Raw genomic sequence first — 25056 nt, forward strand, 5'->3', positions numbered from 1 at the left:
TTGGGCTGATCTGTTCTCCAGATCAATAAGAACTCTCAGTCCCCGGGTTCCCAATCCATCATCTCTTGACAGTGCTAAATTTACTAATTCACCCCAAAGAAATAATGTGGTCTTAAATCCAATCAAGTTGCTCTCTGATTCAGTCCATTAATCCCACTGATATATTTACTTGTCTCTAATGATGTTACAAATTTCCAAGTAGAAAATAAAATCAGATGCAGCCTTATTTATTCCTGCCAAGTGCTAGGCCTGAACAGGAAGGGATGAAATGCCCCTGTCTTCCAGCTGCCTGGCCCTTTGAAGTCCACTCTAGCAAGCAAGGATGGACTGCTAAGGGACGCTCAATGAAAAGTCAGCTGCCATCTCCTGCAGACAGAAAAGCTAGCTCCAACTGGTGTGCCAAAGGCAGCACTCTCCAGGCGCAGCCAGGGGCTGGAGGAGACTGGAAGCTTCTTGGGAAAGCTGCCTTGGAAAGCGATGTGTGATATGTTTTGTATTGGCCATATCAGGAGTGACCCATCAAAGTGAGGCCTAGGGGGTGACCAGAATTTCTGAGCCAGAAAGAACCTTGGGTGGCACACTCTTTCAGATCTTTCATCAAATTAGTGAGGATCCTGAATCTCAGGTACTGAAGGGGAGGAGCCTGGATCTCAGATCCGGAAGGGGAGGGACCCGACCAGTGGAGGCACATCTGTATACAAACCAAGTCTCCTGTGCCATGTGGCAGATTTTTCCCACTCATGATCCTCTCTCCCAGACTTCATGAAAGAGCCTCCTTTCTCAGTGCCTGCAGAAACCATGGATAGAATGGCAGCTGGGAGCGCTTAGCCTGTCACCTACAGGCCCTCAGCTTGCCAAGAGGATGACAGCACTAAGGACCCCTTAGAATTGTCATCATCTCTTCTTGTCCCCTAAGCCCTGTGAGAAGCTAAGCGACCTCCTCCACCTTTGATTGGCATTAATACCTCTGTGTACACCTCAGACGGACACTTTTCCTTACTGTCTCGATGTCTTATGGATGGCAGCCTTCCTGAGCACAAGGTGACCAGAGAACCTTTGCTAAGAGAGGATGTCTGTGAGTCCCACTGCTTCTTGAAGGTACATGAAGGTCAGTGCTGATTATCATCACTAGAGGGCAGAAGAGCACCACTAGTTCTGTTAGGGACTCAGCCAGGAAAATCTCCTTTCCAAGCAATTTTCATTGTTTCTGCCCTTGTGGCAGAACCTAGTCGTGCCTGGGTGCATTTGGCTGTATTTTGAGGCAGGATTTCTATGTCCTTTAAGGGTCCTAAGAATAGCTCTTCTTTAGGGCTGCCCGCCATATACAAATGTTATACTCTACATGAATATGCCTGTATGTCTAGGGCCACATGCATCTCTGGAATCTGGGGTTGGGGAGCATGCAGGGAAAGCAATCCCTGCCTTCCCTGGAATTTATGTGGAGGTGGCAAAGGTGTCTACGGAAGGTCCGTACTGTGGGACAAATGGAAGGAAAGTATACTCTCCCCTGACCCGGAGGTTGCTAAGGAAGCAACAGTGCCAAGAGAAAGGAGGCTTGCCTGGGTCCTGGGAGTCAGTGCAGCTGTGGGAGCAGGAGAGCAGGTTACTTGCAGGAATGAGCCAGCAGTCTAGGAGAAGAGCCCCATGAGGGGGTGGAGGTAGACACCAGAGGCTCATCTGGTTAGGCTTAGGCCCGGGACTCCATGGCTGGCCTTTCATCTGGGTTTGATCCTGTGTGGCTCCACTGCTCCATCCTGTGAGGGCTGGGGGAAGAAGGGATAAGACTTGCAGAGATCTCTCTTCAGAATGTCTTGTGGAAACTAAAGTTTGACCATGAACTCAGAACCCTGAAGACAGGGCTCGGTTTCAGGGTGTACCCCCAAGCACTGAATCGACCAGCATCAGCCGTGTGGGTTTATTACAGGGAGAGTTAGGAACAGCAGCTGCCACAATTAAACAGTTATTAAAGGTGTGCCTGTGCTGTCTTGTTGGGAACTTGGGACCTTGTCGGGAAGTGTAGCTTGTATTTGATAAGGCATTGTGTGCCCTGAGAGTCTAGAATCCTGTGAATCCAGATCATACTCCATGAGCTCTGTGATCCTGGGGCAGCCATTCCTCCTTGAGACTGTGTGTGAATAATGCAAGAAAACTACACATTCAACCCAGACAATGTCTTGAATATAGGAAGCGTGCTATAAAGGTTACATATTATGGAGCGTCTGAGAAGTCTACTAGCGTCTGCAGTTACCAAGGGATCCAGCATGCTTTCAGCAGCCCTGATTCTCAACTCTTTCTCTCAGCCTAGCAATTTGCCTCCCTGAAACCTGTACTTAATCAAGTTTACTCCCTCCCATGGATCTTTCCCTAGTTGTTTGAACATCACCAGCACACGTGTGGACACTAGTCGAGAGTCACGCGCACACCAGCTGGCCCTGCAGACAGCTGCATGGCATTGGTAGCTGCAACAAGATGCTATAGCCCATGTGCTTATGGGAAAAGGTCACCAGCTAGGCTTCCTCCTCTGCTTTTTGAGAGGACTAGCGCCGCAGCCAGCTTCCTTCAGTTTGGTGGACTCATTAGCTGGATGGCTGGGATATGGAATGTCCCACACCCTCACCACCTCCACTTTCTAATTAGGTTTGTCACTTAATGATACTCTTGAAATTCCTGAGTCCCATAGCAAAAGTCTGATATACTTTAAGCAAATAGGCACATGAACTTAAAAATGCCCGGAGAGCCATAATGGCCTTTAGTATGGCCCAAGAGAAAGAAGGGACTGTCCCCAATTTGCTTTGAGCCAGAGTTCTCACAGTCTCATGGGTAGGCCTGTTAATGAGATGTGTGCTGGCTTCAGCCTGCTTCGTCTGATTTTCTTCTTTTTTACCTTGGAAATGGGGACAGAGCCCTGATAGGCTCCTTGTAGTCACTTGCTCTTTTCAGAGGTGACAAACAACTGTTAGCATCTTGCTTCCTTTGTTCAACAGAACTAAAAAACAATAAAAGCAACCCAGAGTCCAGATGCCAAAACAGGACACAAGTAGGCCTAAGCCACTTGCTGGGTTAGGAGAGATGGCTAAGTGGGTAGAAGACTTTCTATGTGAGCTGAAGATCTTGAGTTGGAATCCCCAGCGCCCGTGTGTAAAAGCCAGGCAAAGCTACACAATGCCTAAAGCCCCAGTATTGGAGGGCAGTGACAGACAGACAGATCCCCAGAGCATGATAGCCAGCCAGCCCAGCCAAAGCAGCAAGCTTCCAGGTCAGTGTGAGGCCCCGTCTCAAGGCAATAAAGTACAGAAGACAACAGAAGAAGATGTGTGGTTATCATGCTCTGAACTCCATGGGGGCATGGACACACCCTTGGGCCCATGCAAAAAAATAAAAAATAAAAAACACACATAAAACATGCATGCACACACAAATAAAGAAATGGGTCTTCTAAGGAGGGAGAGTCAGTATGCGTGTCTGAGACACTTGCAAAGACAATCTCAACTGTGTCCCATCTCCTGACAGACATATCCCACACAGGCACAGATAGAAGATTTTGGTGAGGCTTCATTTCTTTCAAAGTCTCTCCCTTTTGACTGACAGAACCCCCTTGAAAATGAAAATCCTTTTTTCCCTAAGCACCTGGAGTATCCAAGGGTAAGCAAGTGGCCTTTCTCTGTCAACCTGCTTCTCCTCGGCCTGAGTCACCGTCCCACTCTTATGTCATTGGTATATTGATGTGTCTGAGTAAACGAGAGTGATTGGTGCTTTTCAGTTTTGCTCTGGACATCTCACCAGCAGCCACCTTCAAACAGACTGAAAACAAGCTTGAAAAGTCAATACAGGAACTAGAACCAGATAGAAAAATAGATTCTCAAGCTTTACTGCCCCATTCCAACCTGAAACAGTACTTTTTTTCTGTCTAGGTCTCTCCAGGACTGCCATCGCTACAAATGTCTGTCCCCCAAGACATTCGTACTAGTTGGGGTAGGCTTGACCATGCTACAGTAACAAACATGTCCCCTAATGTGTGGCTCAGGGCGGTAGAATTTTAATCTTGTTCCTGTCGAGTATCTGCAGCTGGTCAATAGGAACGTTTCATTAATGTAGTCCTCCTGGGAAGAAGAAACCCAGGAACCACACACCAGCACATGCACAGTCATACCCAGCACATGTATAGTCAGTCATACCCAACACATGCACAGTCATACCTAGCACATGTACAGTCATACGCAGCACATGTATAGTCATACCCAACACATGCACAGTCTTACCCAGCACATGTGCAGTCATAGCAAGCACATGTACAGCCATAGCAAACTCATGTACAGTCATAGCAAGCACATGTATAGTCAGTCATATCCAACACATGCACAGTCATACCCAGCACATGTACAGTCATACCCAGCACATGTACAGTTATACCCAGCACATGTACAGTCTTAGCAAGCACATGTACAGTCAGTCATATCCAGCACATGCATAGTCATACCCAGCACATGCACAGTCAGTCATACCCAGCACATGCAGTCATACCCAGCACATGCACAGTCATACCCAGCACATGCAGTCATACCCAGCACATGCACAGTCATACTCAGCACATGCAGTCATACCCAGCACATGCACAGTCATACCCAGCACATGCACAGTCATACCCAGCACATGCACAGTCATACTCAGCACATGCAGTCATACCCAGCACATGCACAGTCATACCCAGCACATGTATAGTCATACCCAGCACATGTAGAGTCATAGCAAGCACATGTACAGTCAGTTATATCCAGCACATGCATAGTCATACCCAGCACATGCACAGTCAGTCATGCCTAGCACATGCACAGCCATACCCAGCACATGCACAGCCATACCCAGCACATACACAGTCATACCCGGCACATGTACAATCATACTCATAAGTGAAGTATGTTCCCCTGTTCACTCTTTCCTCTGTAAAACTCTACTATGTTCGGGGAGGCACAGTCATATGTTCTATGTATCCAGAAGAAGAGCTAGTCTACACATAGGCATGAATGTCACCTGCCATTTGGTTCTTTACCAGAACACACAGAGAAACTGTCGAAAGATGATATGCCCCAGTACAGGGGAATACCAGGGCCAGGAAGCAGGAGTGGGGGGGGGAGCCGGGGGGGGGGGGGAGGGTATAGGACACTTTCTGGATAGCATTTGAAATAAGAAAATATCTAATAAAAAAAAAGAAAAGTGTCAAAAAAAAAAAAAAAAGAAAAGAAATCTGTCTCAATATCAGCCATTCTAGAATGGTGTCTCCTGAGCATTGACAATGGCCACACAAGTAGAGAGGGTTTTTTCCCCCTGTTAAGTGTCAAAATTCCTCATTAAAAAATATTACTTGAGTTTGAGGGATGTCTCAGTTGGTAAAGCCCTGGCTCCAGAAAGACATAAGTATAATGGTGCATGTTTGTGATCCCAGCAGTGGAGAGGCATGGACAAGAAAATCCATGGTGGAGCCTGCTGGACAGCCAGCATGGCCAAATCGATGAGCCGCACACCAATGAGAGATTCTGACTCATAAAACAGAGTAGCTAGCTTCAAAAGAGTAATACCCAAGGTTGACCTCCAGCCTCTACAGGCATCTTTATGCACCCACACAACAAACACCTTAAAGCACACATGCATTTCCACATGCACTGATACTTGGTGTAGAGTTTCCCATACAGGTTCAAGCTTGAGCTGTCTTCCTTAAGTCAGACAGAAACTCACTCACTAAGCCTCTCCCATGCACACACTGAAGCTGACTGACTACTGTCCCCTAGGCATGCTTTTTCTCTCCTGCCACAGTGCCCTGAGTAATCCCCTCCTGGAGAGCACCCAGGAGAGCCACCAATGCTTTTATGAACCTCACCCTCCCCGTGCCTCCCCGTAAGCCTCCTCTGACCTGACACAAATGGTGGGAGTGCTATGGTTTTGACCCAGGTGACATGTTCCTTGCTGTCTTTCCGTTCTTGAGCAGACAGTCGGCTTTGTGCATGCATGCTCATAGGGAAGACGGTGACACAGACAGCTCATATAGCCAGTGCCAGCCCATCTCCCCAGGATGCTTTCCCACACATCCAAGAGAATCACTGATTGCCTGCGACTTTCTACACAGCACTAATTTTGTTCCCCTCCAATAACCGCTAGGATGTCTCTGCCTTTGCTCACATCTGGAGCCTGTAGGCAGTGGAGGCTCCCTTCTTTGTTTTCATCCCTTGCTTGGCAGCAGGTGAAGAAACACAGTAAGTGACTAGTGAAAACAGCAGTATTCAGCCACCCCAGGCAATTGTACTTCCTTTTCTTTTCCCTCATTTGCATGAAGATGCTTCCAGAATCACCTTGGGTTTCCAGGGCCCTGGTGAACTATTTCAAAATAAAACCCATACAGGGAAATGTTCATTCATACACTTAGAAGCAGAAAGGGGGGAATAATAAGAGCTGCCCTATCTGAAGCGCCCGCATGCGCCAGAGGACTCTTGCCTGGAGGCTTTCATCCTTACAGACATTCTGGGGGGTGACACTCATTTCATAAACGATGAAAGGGCTTAGGGTATGCTCAGGCTAGTGAGCTTCAGAGCTGGGATTTGGGCCCCCACCCCCATCAGCCCTCTGCAGCTCTCTCCTCTCCATGGCTTCACGAAAGCAACTGGTCCATCTTAGCAAGGTGAGGGCCACAGAGCATCAGTCATGGTATTCAGGGTGGAGGTTATCAATATCCCAAAGCCAATTTGCACATTACCAGAACTCTTGGTAGTCATGGGCCTATTGCATAGAGTACAGAAATCAAGCGTTCAGCCAGGTCCTCCGGGGGACACAAAGGGATTAAGAACAGCTAAAAGGAAATCTAAAAAGTAGTGCCAAGTGTGGGAGCTGCTGTGTCAATATCTCTGTGTTCTAGGCTGCACTCGTGCGATCCTGGGTAAAGAAGCTAGGATCTCTGAGCCTTAGTTTCCATATCAACCTAAAATGGAGAAAAGGAAAGACCCTATTCTGTAGGCTTGTAGGAAGGATTCACTGAACTAACAGGAGTGTGTTGTGCATGACTCCGAGGGCAGAGGAGCCCCTGGGAAAGTGATGGCTGGTGTTGTCCTTAGGAGTCTGAGGGGCCTGGGGACAAATAAATGGTGAAGTGCTCATCTGGTGTCTGCAGTCATCACTCTTTGCCACACTGTTCATCCATCTGGCCTCAGGATACAGCCCCATTGTTCTCGCCTCACACACAATCACCCAGGTCTCCAAGAACCTCCTTTGGGGCTCTGGGAACGTGGTTTATCATCAAAGTGACATTTCTAGGTAGCCCACCTGAACATGCCACTTTGCAGGGCAGCTCTAAAAGGGAACGCCAAAGACGAGGAGGAAGCTACAGTGATCTTCCCTTCCTGTGACTTCCACTGGCAAATCAAAGACATGCTGGTACCAAACAGTCCACACAGCCAAACTGCACAGATATGTGTGCCTTTGAGCACTGGAGCTATGCCAGAGCTTTCTAACAGAGGGCTGGGGTCCACGCTCAAGACTTGAGTCAGGCTAGCCAGTAGAAGCTTGGGGACGAAGAACCCCATCATAAGTGACAGATTGGCATCAGCCAAGTATAGGAACACATGTCTGGTGTGGCTTTCTGGCCCTTCCAAAGGACTCTACAGAGTCTTCCTCATCAGTGTTTGTAGATTAGTAAACTGAGGCATGGAGTTCAGAAAGACTCAGAATGGGGTAGGATTTCAATGCATGCCTTCCAGACATCCATTTTCTCAAATTGCATTCCGCATGTGCCCATCTTAGCCGTGAACCTGGTGTAACTCATGCTGTGAGGGATGGAATGAGTTTTCAGAGAAATTGTTCCAGGTGAGAGAGCATAGACGTAGTGACAGCCTACCCTTGGATAGTGACTGTTTGCTTGTGTTTTTGTAGACTCAGCTTGGCAGTGCAGCAAGATGAGTCAATTCCTGCCTTGGCTGTCTGGCTCCTCGCTGTTTTTATTTAGACAGATTATAAGCGTGAAGCAGACAAGAAAATGAAGGGGAAACATGCTCGGTCCCCTGTAATGGCAGAAACTGAAGCACTGACAGGGAGCAGATAGTTTCCCAGCCCAGAGCCCCACCCACTTCCATCAAGCTCTGTAGCCCATGAACTCGGTGCTCTGGCCATCTCTCTTCATCACGGTCCCCACAGCCCACACGCCTACTAAGCTCTGCTCTTTCTTTTGGCAGGTAACCTGGACATCACTCCAGATGACCCGCGTTGGATCGGAGCCTGGTGGGGCGGCTTTCTGCTCTGCGGTGCCTTGCTCTTCTTCTCGTCCCTCCTGATGTTTGGGTTCCCACAATCCCTGCCCCCACACCCAGACCCTGGCATGGAGAGTGAGCAGGCCATGCTCCCAGAAAGAGAATATGAGCGGCCCAAGCCCAGCAATGGGGTCCTGAGACACCCTCTGGAGCCAGACAGCAGTGCCTCCTGTTTCCAACAACTGAGAGGTAAGAGGCCAGAACTTGCTGGTCAGAACAATGAGGATTTTGTGATGGGGTGAGAGGAGGGGTGGCTGCTGGAGGGTTTGAGGGTTTGACATGATGCGCCCCACACAAAGTTTGTGCTTGACTTGGGATCAGACATATTTAATGGATGCATAAATAAAGTAATCGCCATGTGTTGATGAAATCCCAGTGGTTACTGTATGAGAGAGTCTCGCTTTGGGGGCACAGCAAAGCTCTACACATTTAAAAGGGGGAAATAAACAGATGCAGCTTCTCTGAGAAAATGGTATGGTGCAAATAATGTCAACTGAGAAAGCTCTCTTCTGGGTTGTTTCTGCTGTCAGCACAGCTCCTTAAAGGCTTAGGAAATGACTGTGATACTGAATATAACCCAGCAGCCTCAGGCTGCTCCATGCTCCCCATTCATCCTCTCCTGCTCTCTTTCACACACACACACACACACACACACACACACACACACACACTAAGGGGGATATTTAAGCTTCCCTAACTTACTTGGATCCACCAGAGTACCTTCTGGAGTTTAGACATGACAGTTGGTCCCTGGGCCTGAGCCAGGCGAATGCACCTCCTCTTAGAGAAGTTGAGATCAGAGGAAGATGGATGAACACTAACCTTTTGTAGAGCCCTTAGCACCCACACAGGCTACATTCCAAGGCATCCCCAGCATCTCCCTGGGATCAAATCCAAGTCAAGGTAGGCAGGTAAAGGATGACGTGCACTTGAGGCAGGTGATGGTCCTAGGCTTTGACTAACCCCACTTGTCTTCATTGCCCCAGGCCACACTGGCTGTAAGGTGGCTCCACTCTCCTTGCCATATTTCTACACTTTTAAGACTATGCCGCAGTTCTTTGACAGCATCATCCTGAGAACAAGAGCTCTGCCTGCAGAGACACTTAATCAAACCTTCGAGTCCATGAGGAGCCCAATAGACCTTTACTGTTTCTGAAAAGACACTAATTTAATAACCTGATGTCATGTCTGGTCCTGTGTTCTCTGTCAGTATCTACAAGTTCTGCGAACCAACTGATGACCTTAAAACTCCTCTTTTTAAGCTCTGAATGCACTAGAAGGTGAGAAGTGCAGCTAGTGTATGTCCTTGAGGTTGTCTTAGCTGGGACCACCCTACCCCCCCCCCCCCCCCAGTAAGTGTGCAAATTACCTCTACCTTTAAAACTGGCAGTTTCAGGAAGTCCTCAGCCAGCTCAAGGGTGATGCCTGCTGTTATCTTAAGAGCACAGCTGACTGTAATCCCAGTCCCCAGGCCCACAATAATCCATCCGACTGGCATCAAGGTTGATCTGGCATGAGAGGACCCTGATTCCCAGTAGTGACAACCATTCCAGATCTTTCCTTGTTCAGGTAATGGTCTCGCCTCCCACAGACCACATTCATAGACCCTTCTTTTCATCTCTGGGTATACAAAGATTAAAAAAAATAAACAACTGGGCATCAATGAACTCATTGGCTTGCCAGCAAAGATAGCCAGTGGTTCGGGAAATGGCAGCCCTGTCGAGGGCCAGGGAGGATAAAAGGCAGAGCTCAGCTGGGTCCTAAGCTGGGAACTGTCACAGTTTCAGAGCATTTCAGAGAAGGTTCAGCCATTTTGCTTCATCTTCTGCATTTAGGGAGTCTCCATTTAGGGAGGGCTAGGGATATGGCCACGGGTCGGGGCTCGTGTTCTAGAACTTCTGCTTCCATAGAGGAGGCATGCAGCAAAGAGGGCAAATCAAAGTGAGGATGAGCATTGAGTAGTTGGCCAGAGATGAAAAGAATGCATTTGGTCTGATGGGTTCAGAACTCAGTAGATCAGAAGTGGGCAAGCATGGCGTCCACATGAACACACTTCCATGAGTAATGGTTTTTCATTTCAAACAAGCAGTCCCTACTTAGTTAGCTTCACTAAAGGACTAGACTAGAAGGATACCCCAGCAGGGCAGAAAAGTTGTGCTTCTCGAAGACTTCTGCAAGATCAGGAGTTCAGTGACATGAGTGATTCTGCTAATAAAAAAGAATCCAGGTGCTGGCCACAGAGAAGGATGCACTGTATGGACGTCCTTCATCTTCTCCCATGATCAGAATGTTTCTGCCACAGGAACACACTCACCAAATGCACCCTTCAGTGTTGCTGGTGTTCCCACACTAACTCTGATTCTCTCTCTCTCTCTCTCTCTCTCTCTCTCTCTCTCTCTCTCTCTCTCTTGCTCTCTCGCTCTCTCTCCCTCTCTCTCCCTCACGAACTCACATGCACACACACACACACACACACACACACACACACACACACACACACACACACAGACAGAAACTCTAGAAGTCCCCAGGTATGTTTATGAACACAAATAAGCAGGACACTATCATAAGAGGAGTGCACGCCTCTCAGAATCAAGGTGGCCGTTTTCTCACGCATCTCTTTGGAGCTTTCAAAGGTTTTTCTTCTTGCACAATCTACTTGAGTCCTGAGCCATGCTCAGAAACTCCACCCAGTGCAACCCTTCAATCCCACCATGCAGCATTTCTGGGTTTCTGAGAGTGATATATGGTCACCTTTCTTGAGTGGGACATCCTGAGATTCAGTTCAGCTCAGCTACGTTCCCCCTTGTGCCACCTGGGTCACGACATTTAACTCCACTTGTTAACATGGAGGGTCTGGATCATCTTTACAGCAACTGCCTCCGGTTGATGTGGCTGTTTATCACCATACACAGAGGGCTTATGTTGTGGTATTATGGGAGCTGGGTATATGGTCCATGTTCAAGGGCTTTGAAGGTCTATTGCCAACAATGCCAGCCATCGGCTGAGCTTGTAACTCTCTGTAGAGGATGAGGGATGGAAAGCATGGGATCTGGTTTCAGAGTAGGCTTGAAGTTCCAAGCTTATAGCAACTGTCATAGCGATAGCATTTTGATAAAGCAGACTTCAGACAAACAAATACTTAGGGTTATAAAGACACAGGATCACCCTCAAGTGAGAGGCTGCCAAACCCAGGGATAATTGTGGATCTCAACATGCCACCAAATCTCTCTCGTTTAAGTCTTGGCTCTGAGATGCTTCTGCCCCGATGAGCCCACACTTGAGGTACCCTCACCATCGCTGTCATCCTAACGCCTAGTACTCTTTGTTCCTCCCCTTTCATGCCAACAGGTTTTATGTTGACAACTGGCATGACCCTGGCATGTAACTGTACAGTGTGTGGGAAGAATTTATGAAAAGCTACCTAGAGGGAAGAATGGCTCAATGAGACAGCAGTAAATAATCTAGAGCCAACAAGGTAGCTTATTGGATAAAGATGCTGCTGCCGAGCCTGACTGCTTGAGTTTGATCCCCAGAACTCATGGGTAGACAAAAACAAAACAAAACAAAACAAAACAAAACAAAACAAAACAAAAAAAAAAACAAAACTGTGTCTAACAACTTTGTCCTCTGAACTTATGGATATGTGCATGTACACACACACACAAATGAATAAATGTAAACTTTTAATTAAATATAAATACAAATCAGTCATGTTTATAAAATAAACACTCAATGTCATTACCATTTGCATGTTAAATCTCACACCCACCGTGTGTGATATGCATAGGCATGCTTTTATAGAGATATGAGTAGTGGTTTCTGTTACTGCTTTAAATGTCGCTTCAATAGTTTTGTATTTCATTGTAAGTTGTCTTCTTGATCACCTGGGAAACCTCAATGGACAGGATCTGGGTCACCAGTGAAGTGATCTGTCCCCCTTCATCTTCTGGTCTATGTGGTTTATGTAATGCATCAGTAATTCTCCCTCTTGGCTCTTTTTCTGTCTGGGATATCCTTTCTCCTTTGGTTCACTTTTGGGCTGTCAGCTATATTGTGCTTGGATATCTATCATCCACTTGGCCTCTGCAAAGTCCCTACTACTACATTACCACTGTAGTCTTATACAGCCAGGATGGCAGTCTCCATCTACTCCAGAACAAAGCTCTCATTCATCTGTTCATTTGCAGGGCATGACAGTGCCTGACACAGAAGTGGTGGCCATTTTAATGGACGAAGTAACCAATAAGTACACATGCGCACACGCGCGCACGTGCATACACATACATACACACACACACACACAAGCAGGGCCTGGGAGCATGACCCAGTGAATGGGCTTGTTGCACAAGTCTCAGGACCTGAGTTCAGATCTCCAGCATCCACATAAAAAGCCAGGCACAGTCGCATACACCTGTAATCAGGAAACCAAGGCAGGAAGAGCCACAGGGCTCTCTGGCCGATAAGTCAATCTAGCTGAATCAGCAAGTCCCAGATGCACTGAAAGACTATCTCAAAAGATAAGGCAGAAAATAGTAGAGGAAGATATTCAGCATCACCTTCTGGCCTCTACAAAGGTATACAACACACACACACATGCGCGCACACGCACACACGCACGCATCACCACCATCAAAAACAGTAACAAAAAAATGTTTGTTCTTATCTATATCCCAGGGAATCTCTCTAGCTATGTAAGCCATTAGTACTGTTTTACAGATATGGAAATCAAACTTAGAGATGGAAAGAAAAGACATTTGAATCACCGTGAAGAAAAACAGTGCCTGTCTTCTTAAGCTTGGCGTGGGGCTGTCCTTCTGGCTGAATAAGCTCTGCTGAAAAACAAGTGCTGTCACCAGGTGCTAAGTGACCTTTCCATGCAGCGTACTAAAACCACCTCCTGAGGCAGCACAGATGTCCCCTAAAACAGTGTGTCATCAAAGGGTCTGCAGCTGCAAGGGGAGGACGCTTCTGCTCCCAGTTAGCATTGGCGGGTCCTGACTTGCGGGGATCCTGTAGCTGCCCATTTCCAGGCTCAGAATCCTCAGGGCAAGTTCCTGACTTTGATCTCTGAGAGGGGCAGAGAAGCTGAGCACTCTTGTCTCAGCCCTTCACCCTGACAGACAAGTGGCCTCTCACTGTCCTTGAAAAGACTGCTGAGCCCTGTGCACTTCCTCTAGTGGAGCCTCACTGTGAAAGGAGCAAGCTCTGTCTTAACTACCAAGCCCTGGCCCAGCCCAGCCCTGCCTCCATCAGTGTGTGCTAACACCCTGCAGCCTGATCCTGTCCCTGATCTGCCCAGGGCTGGCCCCTGACCTACACCTGTCATTAGCAGCTGGGTGGTGCTTAGAATCTTCACTGAAACAGGTCTCTGGTGAGCAGAGGATGTTCCAGAAAGGAAGACCCACCCTGCATGTAGTCAGTTCCATCCCAGGAGCTCAGCCCCAGACTAAATCGAAAGACTTATCCTCTCTGCTTCCTCACTGTGGAAACAATGTGCCCAACTGGTTGCCTCTCATACCCACTGCAGCTCCTTCCCAAGACTGCAAAGGGCACCCTTCAACTGCGAGACAGCAAAAGCCCTTCTTCCTACGAGACACTTCAATCACTTGTTTTGTCACAGCAATCAGAAAAGTAACTGATACAACACCTGATCATGCTGCCACCTGCCACTTAAAGGGACAGTGGCAAAGCCCTGCTGTGGCTCCTCTGACTTCCTTCCACACCATTCTGCCATGTCCCTACCACCACCCTGCTCTCCTTATAAACTCTGCCTAGTTTTCTGCCCACTTTCTCCTTCCTGTGCCCTTTGCTGAAGTTCACATCTGGTCTTGGACATCAGCTTCCTTTCTTTTCTGAAGTACAGCTTCCTGACTTCTTCTTTCATGGCCTCATTTTACTTTCTGCTGAGTGAAGTATCCCTTCCCCTATCCCTCTGTGAAGGCAGAGACATTTGCATTTTGGTTGCCACCTAGTACTCCATTCTGTGGTAAGAGGAGGAGTGAGGGGATCATGGAAGGAACATTACCAGCCTACCTCGACTTCATTCTTCTGAAACACCCTGGCCAGACCTGCTCCAACCCACCCAGCTCTGGCTTCTGCATGGCCCCCTGTGAGCACGTGGGAAGAGCTACACATGTCTATGTGCTACCACAGCCCACAAGTAACCCACCTGTGTCAGGAAGGGTCTGCCGGACCTCCCTCCAGTCCTGGCTTCTTCCATTTCTTTTCAGCTCAGTGGTTGGATTCAGCTACATTTTTCTTATTGAGGAGCCTGTACCTCTCATTTGAGTGTGTTCATGAAGAACCCGGTAGTCTGAGCAGGTTCATGCTGCCTGCTTGATGCTATCTATTATACAATTTGTCTCCAGAGCTGACTTCTCTCCTCCTGTAGATATGTTGAAAAATCTGCATTCTTGCTTCCATAGTGAAAGAAGCAGTCTACCTTCCCAAACATCTTGAGCCAGGCTGTGCCCACACCCTGATGTGTCACAGGAGTTCAGTTATGACTCCTCAGGGACCAGGCTGGTCCATGGGTTCAGAGTTTTGTTGTTGTTGTTGTTGTTGTTTGTTTGTTTGTTTGTTTTTTATCATACCTGCTGGGACCAGTAGTGAGGGAGGGACATGTCCCGTAATGCCCTGCTCTCCTCTGGCTGTTTTAGCAAGCCAGTGAGACAAACGTGAGAGGGCACCCAGTATGAGACCAGGCATGGTTAACATGTCAGAATGTCCGTTGAATGAATAAGCAAAGGAAATAAGGAGAAGGTAGTAGCATTTTGCAGAGGAGGATCCGTGAAACTGATCAACAATACCATGAAGGGAAAGCAGTGGCTATCCAAACAAGTAGAAGCCTGTTTGTGATCTTCTCAGAGTTTAGGGGGAAGAGGCAAGTTCATAGGTGTATGCAGATAGGCATGCACATCCGTGCACATAAATGTAGAGGCCAGAGTTCACCCTTGTGTGTCATTCCTGTAGAGCCATCTGTGGTTTGTGTTGTTGTTTGTCTTCGGTATTATTTGGGTTTTCCAGCTGGGCCCTTCCCTAGCCTGGGACTGGTAGGTTTATTTAGACTGGCTAACCAGCAAGACACAGGGAGAACACTGTTTGTTGCTACCTTCCAGGTGCTACGATGACAAGCGTGCTGTCTTAATTAGGGTTATTATTGTTGTGATGGAACCCCATGACCAAGAGCAAGTTGAGGGGGATAAGGTTTCATTTAGTTTATAGTTCCATATCACTGCTCATCGATTGAAGGAAAACAGGACAGAAATCCCAGGGGAGGAACCTGGAGGCAGGAACAGATGCAGAGGCCATGATGGGGTGCTGCTTACTGGCTTGTGCCCCCGTGGCTCACTCAACCTGCTTTCTTGTATAACACAGGACCACCAGCCCAGGGATGGCACCTCCCACATCGATCACTACTTAAGAAAATGCCTGACAGTGTATCTTCTAGAGGTCTAGCCTCAGCTGAGGTTCACTCCTTTCAGATACCTGGCTTGTGGGAAGTTGACCTAAGAAGACTAGTCAGCACACTTGTGTCACCGCCCCAGGCCATTTCATGTGGATGCTGGGGATTAGCACAGCAAGCGCTTTACTAACAGAACCATCCCTTCCTCTTTGAGGGTCATGCTTTCTATCAGCACATTAACAGCTCTGAGCAGGCCAGGTCCAAGGAAGGCTGGATAACTTCATTTTAATCTGTATTTCTCCAAGCTGCATGACTGAGAGACTGTGCTAGATCTATGATCATTGGCAAACGCTACCAGAATTCAGGGTACATGATGAAGAGGATCGTAGGAAGTTCAAAAGATGCCAGGGAGCATGCGCTGGAGGGCCTACCTGGAAGGATGGGGGGAAAATGGTATTGCCCTGGAGGAGCAGGCAGATGTTCCTGGGTGTGGTTAGTAGGAGGGTATCTAGTTTGTAGTATGTCATTTAGAAGGTTGCGGTAGAGGACAAGTGAGGACAGCCCTGTGTGTAGCAGAGTGTCTGCTATCTGAAACGGCTCAGAAGTCCCGATTGCATTATGAATGAATCATCAAAGACTTGGCATTGACCTTCAAATAAAAGTGTCTGCACTCTGTTTTATAAACCCCTGTCTCCCTGCCAGCAGTTTTGAGTCCATACCACCTGTGTGGTGTCTTGAAATACCACTTTGTATCCACCCCACAGGAAATTATGCTCCCAGAGCTGGAGAAGGAGAGGCTCAGGCACGGTGATGTCTGAAAGCCTCCGAAGTCTTTCTAAGTAAATTGCTAACTGAACAGGAATGCCAGAGAAAAGGAGGTCCCTTGCTGGGTCCCCATGAAGGGCTGACAGGCCAGAGCTGCGCCTCCCCCCACTTCCCCGTGGTTGGACTTGTATAAATTGAAGTGCTGAGAGAACTCTGTCACAAATAAGCTGGGACAGGATGGGTCCCCCACAGTGACCTGACTACCATGGAGAGCCTTCTGTAAGCAAGCATGGTAGAAAGTAGCTGACAGGCTGGGCATCAACCTGCTCTACCAGAATGTTACTGTTGGTCTTTGCAGACTTTCCAAGAATGAATTCTCACATTGTGGGAGTTTTCACTTCCAGAAAAACCAGGGACAGCCAACCTGTATGGCACCAGGGCAGAGAACGTTTTCACAGAGGAAGTTTTTAGACACAGGTGTGAAGTAGGGGTGCCTGTTTGCTTAAAAGACTCGTTAACTGCCTAAGCCATCTTTCTCTCTGCTGCCTTTGCCTTGGAAAGATGCAATGTGTGGGTCTGAAGAAGCAGCTGCTTCCAAGCCTCCTTTATAGTCAGTTCTGTCCTCTCTGGGTAAGCCTGTGCTTGCCTGGCCACCCATGGAGAAAGGGAAGACCCTGGATAACACTCCGGTGTGGAGCTATAGCCTGAGTCTCACCCTGTTCTTGCTTTAAACGTGCTTACGAGTGGTTCCTCTTCTGCTCTCTAAGACCCTCCTGGTGGTCCCCCCAAAATCAGTTAGATCAATCAATGCTTGGCTGGGGCCACCCCAGCTGATGCTCTCCAGCTCACACTCAGCCCTGGCCCAGTGCTGCGCACCAGCATACATCCTCCCCACCCCACCCCCAGCCAATGCATACCAGCTCACACTCAGCTTCCATTCTAAGTGCCTATTTTGAGCTGATGTTTTTTCCCTGTTACTCACTCAGGCCACCACTGTCTCCCCTACAGAGAAAGAGAGACATGTATTCTGGATTTCTGGCCCCAGAGTCATGGCGTTATTTTCCTTGACTGAGTTCATTGTCCCACTTCCACCACAGACATGAGCCTGTAGAATTTCACTCGTCGTTTGGTCCTGAGTTTGCCTTTGACCCTGAAATGCCTGCAACAGGTTCCCCTCCTCACTTTTGTGACTCATGAACTCAGTTAGTTATTGGATACCTTAACCTTCCCTACACCACCCTCCACCCCCATATTTATTAAACATATGCTCTTCGGGGAGATGGCGCCCTTGTCTCAGGCGGCTCTTCACCTGGGAAAGCTAGGAGGCGAGGCACTGTTGGCAGGAATGGCAGCTCAGGGCTGGGCACATGGAGAACCAGCTAGAAGATGGCTACATCATAATGCTCCATCTTCCCTGTAATCTTGGAATCACGGTAGAACCTCCATCATTGTATTTTCCCATTTCCTCCTTCCTTCCTTCCGTCCATCCTGCTATGATGATTTCTGATTATCTGCCCAGCTCTTTCCGCTCCTCCCTTCTCTCCAGGTCCTACCTGTTGTGAAACGCCTCATGTTGACTCAGCCTTTAGATAAACAGTTTCCCCCATGTCAGCCTGAAGTTTGAGAATTTGGATTTTTGAGTTCAGGCTTATGTGGGTTCATACTTGCCCTCCTGCAGTGCTCAGCGTTGCATTCCTGTACAAGGTGGAGTTTAAAGGCTCTTGGTGCGTGGTGTCAGAAGCTCTGATGCTAAACCTCCCTGCCACCTTGATGGATGCATAGTCCTCAGTGCAGTGCTCTGTCCAGCAGCAGAGGTTTGATAGAGATGGCTGTGGTAGTATCTGCTGCATTCGCTGGCCTTATCTTCCTGTTTTAACAGTGGGAGCAATGACATGACACCGTATCTTAATGAATGAAGCAAGTCAAGGCCAATTTTAGTAGAGGGACCAAAGTATAAGTCTCAGAGTGTAATCCAATGGGGTCTCCATGGATCCCCATGGTAACCACTGTTGGGGCTCCTCCCTGTCTGGAAGGGTAGTGAGTTAGGATATTTGACTTCTATGCTGACCTGTTGATTGGCTCTATGGAGGAGGTGCCTCTATTTAGAAAGCCCTTTGGGTCCAACGATGACTCCCAAGAACTCAGCATAAAACCTCCACAGCACAATCTTTCTCTAACCGTCACTCAGCAGTCCACTCACAGAGATGAGTCAGCAAAGCAAGTCTTGTGACTCCTGGACATGCTGTGCAAACACTAGGGATCTCTCACTTGGTCTAACTTCTGCCTGTTGGTCTTGGTTCTCACTGAGCTGCTGCCTTGCGCCAGGGATGCTGGACCATATGCTTCTGACCTCAGATCTCTTTCCCTCTTCACAGATGGGTAGGAATGAGTCCCCACACCTGCCTCTTTAGAGCATGGTCCCTGACTTGACTTTATACAGCTTTCCTCAGAAAAACTGTTCCTATGGTGCCAAGCTTCTACTTCAGCCCTTCAACTCTTTCTTTTGTTTCTTCCTCCTTTCTTAGCTCCATTCCTCAAAAGATCTTGGACCAAGTCCCAGGTCCACAGCGTACAAGATCATTTTTTCTAGTGAGGTGGCATATTTGAATACTTGGTTCCCAGAGGATGGAACCATTCATGAAGGATTAATAAGTATGTGATTAGGGGTGGACTTTGAGGTTTTAAAAGCCCATACCATTCACAGTTAGCTGTCTGTCTCTGTCTTTGTGTTTCTCTCTGTCTCAGTCTTTGTGTTTCTCTCTGTCTCTCTCTCTGTCTCTATCTATCTATCTATCTATCTATATATATATATATATATATATTATATTATATTATATACATATGTATATTGTGTGTGTGTGTGTCAAGATGTGAGCTCTCTGCTACTGTCCCAGTGCTGTGCCTTCCTGCCTACATGCTAACATGGCCCTCTGCCATAATGGTCATGGACTCCACTCTCTGAAACTGTAAGCCCCCAAAAAACTTTTTCTCTGATTATGTGCATTGGTCATGGTGTCTTAATACAGCAGTAAAACAGGAGCTAGGAAAATTCCCACATTTGTTGTTATTTGTGAAGCTGTATTTCTGATTGGCAGGTCCAGCCTGCTTTCATAATTTTCATAATAAAAATAGTGGCTCACAGGATCCAGGAAAGAACAAAACACTTGTCACAGGTGCATGCTATGGCAGCTCTTGCTGTGGCTGGAGTTCCTGCTATGTCTCTCTCATTGTGGGACCATTCTCTTGCTTCTGTTTTCTCATTTGTAAATGGAGGATTTCAATGGTTCCAAGATTGTGGTTTTTGTGAGGGTTGTGTTATGAGTCTGTGGGTTGTCAGTAAACCCTCAGGATGGCATTTGGCACATAGAGGATGCTCTGTTGACAATACTCCCCAAATCTGCCTTTCCCCTCCCACAACGTACAGCAATCCTCTGTGCCACAGCAATGTCTTCTAAAGGCTCACAGTATATACCTGCTTTCCATGGAGCCAGCTACCCTGTGCAGTTTTCAGTCTTGTACCATCCTACGGATGACAGCCATGGGCTCCTACAGAGAGCCAAAACGGTCCCCTTAACTCTGTTGGTGGAACTGCATGATCCAACCCCCTTCTACCCAGCTTCAGTACTAAAGCTAAATCAGTAAAGAAGAATAAATGGCTAATGGGGGATGCAGGTGTTCAGTGGCCTGTGATGGCCCTGGTTCACCAGTCTCTGTTTGTCTGGACTACTCCTTCCTCAAAAGGTTGAATTTTATGGTTTAGCAATCCACTTGAAGCACTAAGACAGCCTTACAGTCAAGCTAATTAAGGCCTCATTTCCAAGCAGGGGTATTGAAGGTGGGCTGAACCTGTAAAAATGGAGTCAGCATTTGATTGCTACAAGTTCTTGCAATAAAATTGTGGGTGGGAGGAAGAATGTGGAAGGAAGCTGTCATTTCTGGAAGCCAATCAGGTTGCCTACAAAGAGAAAAGGGTCATGCAAATAAGGTGTCCCAGTCCTTCCTTCAGTCCAACGATTCTTGAACTTAACGATTTTTAACATCTAATTCAAGGAGAAATTAGTCATTAGGCATTAAGACAAGCAGGAAGACTCCTGTCTTAACAAAGGGCCCTTCCTGCAGAATGTAATGAACTCCAGAATAATTAAAAGCTCGCAGAAGTGCAGAAATGTTCTTTTAACTGAAGTTGCCCTCATGGAACGAGGGCCCTTCCTATCCCCAAACAGATCATGAAGATGATGATGAAGAGTTTCGGGGCTACTGAGGTCTAAAGAGATGTGGCAATTGTCTCAAATCATCCTCAGTGCCATTTTGGAGGTAGATAAACTTGGTTGTCAGAGGCTCCAGGTGATGTAGTCCAGGGAGAACACAAAGTTTTTCATTCTTCTGGAGTCACACTCGGCAGGGACTCCAATCCAACTGAGGACACGAAGCACACAGCAAGAGCGTGCTACCTGGATTGTCCCAACCCTGCCCCACAGTGCTTCCAGAATCTAGATGCCATCATTCCGAAGGAGCATAGTGACTAAGTCACAGTTGTGTCTGCCACTACACATCAGCAGCCAGGACTTTGCTGTTCATATTCATCCATTCCAAGCAGGTCCTTTGATCACATGGCGTGGTCCATACTGGTCTCTCTGCAGTGTGTGGATGTAACTCGCCAGAACCTGATCCTGGGTACAGAGTAGCCTCATGCTTGGCACACACACTGTCTCAAATTTGCTATGGCTCATCAACAATGATTGATCATGATGGATTCTTCACACCCAAGAGACCTCTAACTGTGAAAAGCAGATCACCCTCTGTGTGTTTTCTGTTGTGTTCATTTTCCGTATTTCTTAAGCTACATTTTCAAACACTGCAGAGTCAACAGTTCTGGGAGTATTTGTACAACACTTTAAAACAATATGGATTTAACAAAGGAAAGTTTCTTAACATTTAAACACAGATTTTAAAAGCAAACACTCCTAGGCATTTATTTGAAATGATACTTCTAAAAAGTCAGATTGCCATAAATGTTTAAAAGGCCTGTAAAGTATACAAACGCTGTGCCCATAAAGACCAGGAAACTCTTAAGCACAGTGTACCAGTATTAAGTGCGAGGACCTGAGGCTGTTTGTGTACCATCTTTGTTCATAGCCCTTGTAAAGTTTTGACTTTAATTTTTTTTGTGTGTGCTTTCAGTTAACCCTAAAGCTGCCTTCCTACAGCCTCAGAAACACATGTTGAACAGCTGAAGCCACCATCTCTGGTTATCGTCTAAATCCCCTTGGACATCAGATCCATGGCTCAGCTCACAGTAATCCTGAGCTTCCAGTCCTTTGGTCCAGTCCGGTGCTGTAACTAAACCCTTCAATCCTCCTCCTCTCTGGAGAATTTCACTTTGGAAACTTGATATCTTTCCCAGAGATGATAAATTTTAAGTTTTGTATATCTGCCAGTCCCCGGCCTATTGTTCTGTCATTTTGATGCATGGAGCTTGTCTGTTAGCGTTATTAAAAACTTATGTGTCTCCTATTATTATTTTATTCTAATTAGATGGGCCATTTGGAGGTTTCGTCTCCTAGGAGATGCAATTGTGCCTGTGTAATTAGCTCTCTTCTTTAGGACAGCTGGCTAATTCATCACCTTGGAGTGCAGGGTTAGGTTCTCAGCCCACCTGTTTATTTTATGTGGCCATAGGCACTTAGTGGGTTTTTCTAATACTTAATCTCTGTGTCTGATCTTTTCCATGTGCACAGAGAGAAACAAGTGCACCCTGTCACTATTCCTTATTTTTGTTAGTAATACGAGTATAGTTAAATAGGATCCCCTTTGTGAGACAGGATCTTGTGTATCTCAGACTGACCCCCAAACACATTATATAGCTGAGGATAATCTTAAACTCCTGATTCTCCTGCTGCCTCCTCCCAGGGCCTGGGATAACCAGCATGTGCCACACCTGTGTTGTGCAGACGTGGAGATCAAACCCAAAGCTCTGTGTATGCCAGGCCAGGCACTCTCCCCAATGAGCCAGATTCCCTGTCAGCCCCGAGTCTCGTCACAAGCACACTGCTTGGACAATGTTTTCAGTAACGTATATTTCGCCTCCATCTTTGCTCTTTATAGAAGATGATTTATGATTTACATAAGACTTGTCTTCAAATTACTTGAAATCAGCTTACTTGTCTTACGCCATGGCACTTGATGAATCAGCTACGCCATGGCACTTGATGAATCAGCTATATTTGGTTAATTATTTTGTAAATACCACTGACTTCCATCTGTGGAAGTTCTACATCCACAAACCTAACAAACCGCTGATTGAAACGCAGTCCACAGAAAACTGCATCTGGACTGAAAAAGTACAAATCTCTCCCTTGTCATGATCTCCTTACACAGCGTGCTCTAGCAACTACTTGGGTAACATGCACCTTGTAGTTGATGTAAGTAGCTTAGAGATGATCTAAGGTACATGGGTGTGAGTTATAGACACACAGTAGTATACTGTTCTATATAAGAGATGTGAGCATATATAGATTTTGGTGTCCAGCAGAGACATAAAAATAAATGTGTAAGGACTAAGGGGATGGTTCAGTGGGTAAAAGTGTTCGCCATGTAATTATAAGGACCTGAGTTTCAATCCCTGGAGCCTACATAAAAGCTGGATGAACAGGACATGTTTCCTGCTCATGGAGATGGGAGGTGGAGACAGAATTCCCAGCAGCTCTGCAGGCCAGCTAGCCTGCCGTGTGTGGTAGGAAAACAGTGAGGAGATGCCTGTCTCAAGGTTAAAGGTGAAGACTGACACCCAAGGCTGTTCCCTGACCTCCATACACATGCCCTGGCACACATGCATCTATGGAAGACACACACACACATAATAATAATAATAATAATAATAATAATAATAATAATAATAAATCAAATAAAGGTGTCAATCCTGAAGAGACAGGGCTATTCTAGAACCATCCAGGATATGTCACCACAGCACAACCGAGAAGAGCTGGTTGAAGACTATGTGACAAGGATAAAGCACCAATGTAAGAGGAAGTGTCTGTGGCCCACGAAACCATACTGTAAGGACAATAGAGCCCCATAAGCAAGATAAGAGTATACAACCTCCACACACTACTATGGGGCCCATCCGAGATGTAACACGGTTCATAAGCTTCAGAGTGTGTATGCCAAAAGCCAACTGCCCTGGATCCTTAAGTGCCTGTGGCTGGATGCCTGGGGGCCTCTTCCAGGCTAGACTGAATAATGAAGAAAGGACACCTGGGGTGGCGGAGGGAACCTATGTGGTAAACGTTTGAGAGAAGAGTATTACAGTAGACTAAGAAGCTCTAACATGGATGCAGCTGAGAGAGGAACAGGCTGGGGATGAGGGGAGGGGAATAGGGCATCCTGGAGATATCCCAGCACCATGATGCAGGCCAGAAGCCCAATGACCAGACTGTAATCCCAGACTCTTTGTTGTGGCTCTCCTTAGTGTGGAATTTGATGAGGAAAAACAAAAAACAAACAAACAAACAAAACCCAAAGAACAAAAAAAAAAAAAAAAACTAAGCTGATCCCACTAGTTACTATGTACGATGTGATCAAATCAAGGTTGATAGCTCTGACCGACTTGGGATGTTCCAGCCCTGAGGGAGAGAGCTGACCAGGGAGTGGAGGGAAGGACTTGATTTGTTCATACTTATTTTGTAAAGGATGAGCGCTTCATCTCTTTCTTGATATCAATAACATCAAACGTATTCTTTCAGTATACATACAGAGCATAGTTCGAAATGTTGATCACATAGTGGGCACATTGACATGTGCCTAAGTATTTTCGTGTTTCAAATGTATAATATGTATGTTACAGTTTCCATTTTGGAAACCACGATCCCAAAATGATTTCCTTTTGGAGTGGAGGGAGGGATGGAAAAGTCTTGTAACTGCTTAAAAGATCTTTGACTTGAACCCCTGAAGTTGTGGTATAGAAGCGAGGTAGGGCAGCCTGGCTTAGTAGAAAAGGGCTTAATTTGTGGGATTTTGTTGTGGTTTGGAAGTGAGAGTTTTTAGTTATAATGACTTATAGAATATAGATTCTGGCCTGAGCTCTCCCCACCCCCAGTGCTGCTCTACAAGGTGTTGATTAAAGAAATGGGCAAGAATGCATCAAGCAGGGGTCTAAGGAGGGCTTAAACAGGCATTCAGCATGTATGACCTTGACCTGGCTTTCTATTCTTCCTCACAGTGATCCCCAAGGTCACCAAGCACCTGCTCTCAAACCCTGTGTTCACCTGCATCGTCCTGGCTGCTTGCATGGAGATTGCTGTGGTGGCTGGCTTCGCTGCCTTCCTGGGCAAGTACCTGGAACAGCAGTTTAACCTCACCACTTCCTCTGCCAACCAGCTGCTTGGTGAGTGGGTCTCATTCCCCTCCTGCCATACCAACATGCTCAAAGAATGCACGGAGCTCAAAAATATGCAGGACTGTGCTAAGCCGTGGTATATGTGTAGCCTTTTCTACACAAGGAACTTCAGAGTGATATTTTCACAACTATTAAAAACATACTAGAGGGCCCGTGAGGTGGCTCAGCAGGGAGAACATCTGTTGCTTCAAGCTGACACCCAC

General features: G+C 46.9%; 1 protein-coding gene across 2 annotated transcripts in view; it reads left to right on the top strand.

Moving 5' to 3' along the window:
• Slco3a1 (solute carrier organic anion transporter family member 3A1) overlaps positions 1-25056 on the top strand; it is a 278256-nt gene that overhangs the window by 201410 nt on the left and 51790 nt on the right. For both annotated transcript variants that reach the window (XM_021167572.2, XM_021167570.3), the window contains exons 4-5: positions 8211-8474; positions 24677-24841. In XM_021167572.2, the coding sequence (XP_021023231.1) occupies positions 8211-8474; positions 24677-24841 (429 nt within the window). The remainder of the gene's footprint in view (positions 1-8210; positions 8475-24676; positions 24842-25056) is intronic.

This window comes from Mus caroli, unplaced genomic scaffold, assembly GCF_978045245.1.
Source record: "Mus caroli unplaced genomic scaffold, Mus_caroli_1 scaffold_8, whole genome shotgun sequence".
NCBI lineage: Eukaryota > Metazoa > Chordata > Mammalia > Rodentia > Muridae > Mus > Mus caroli.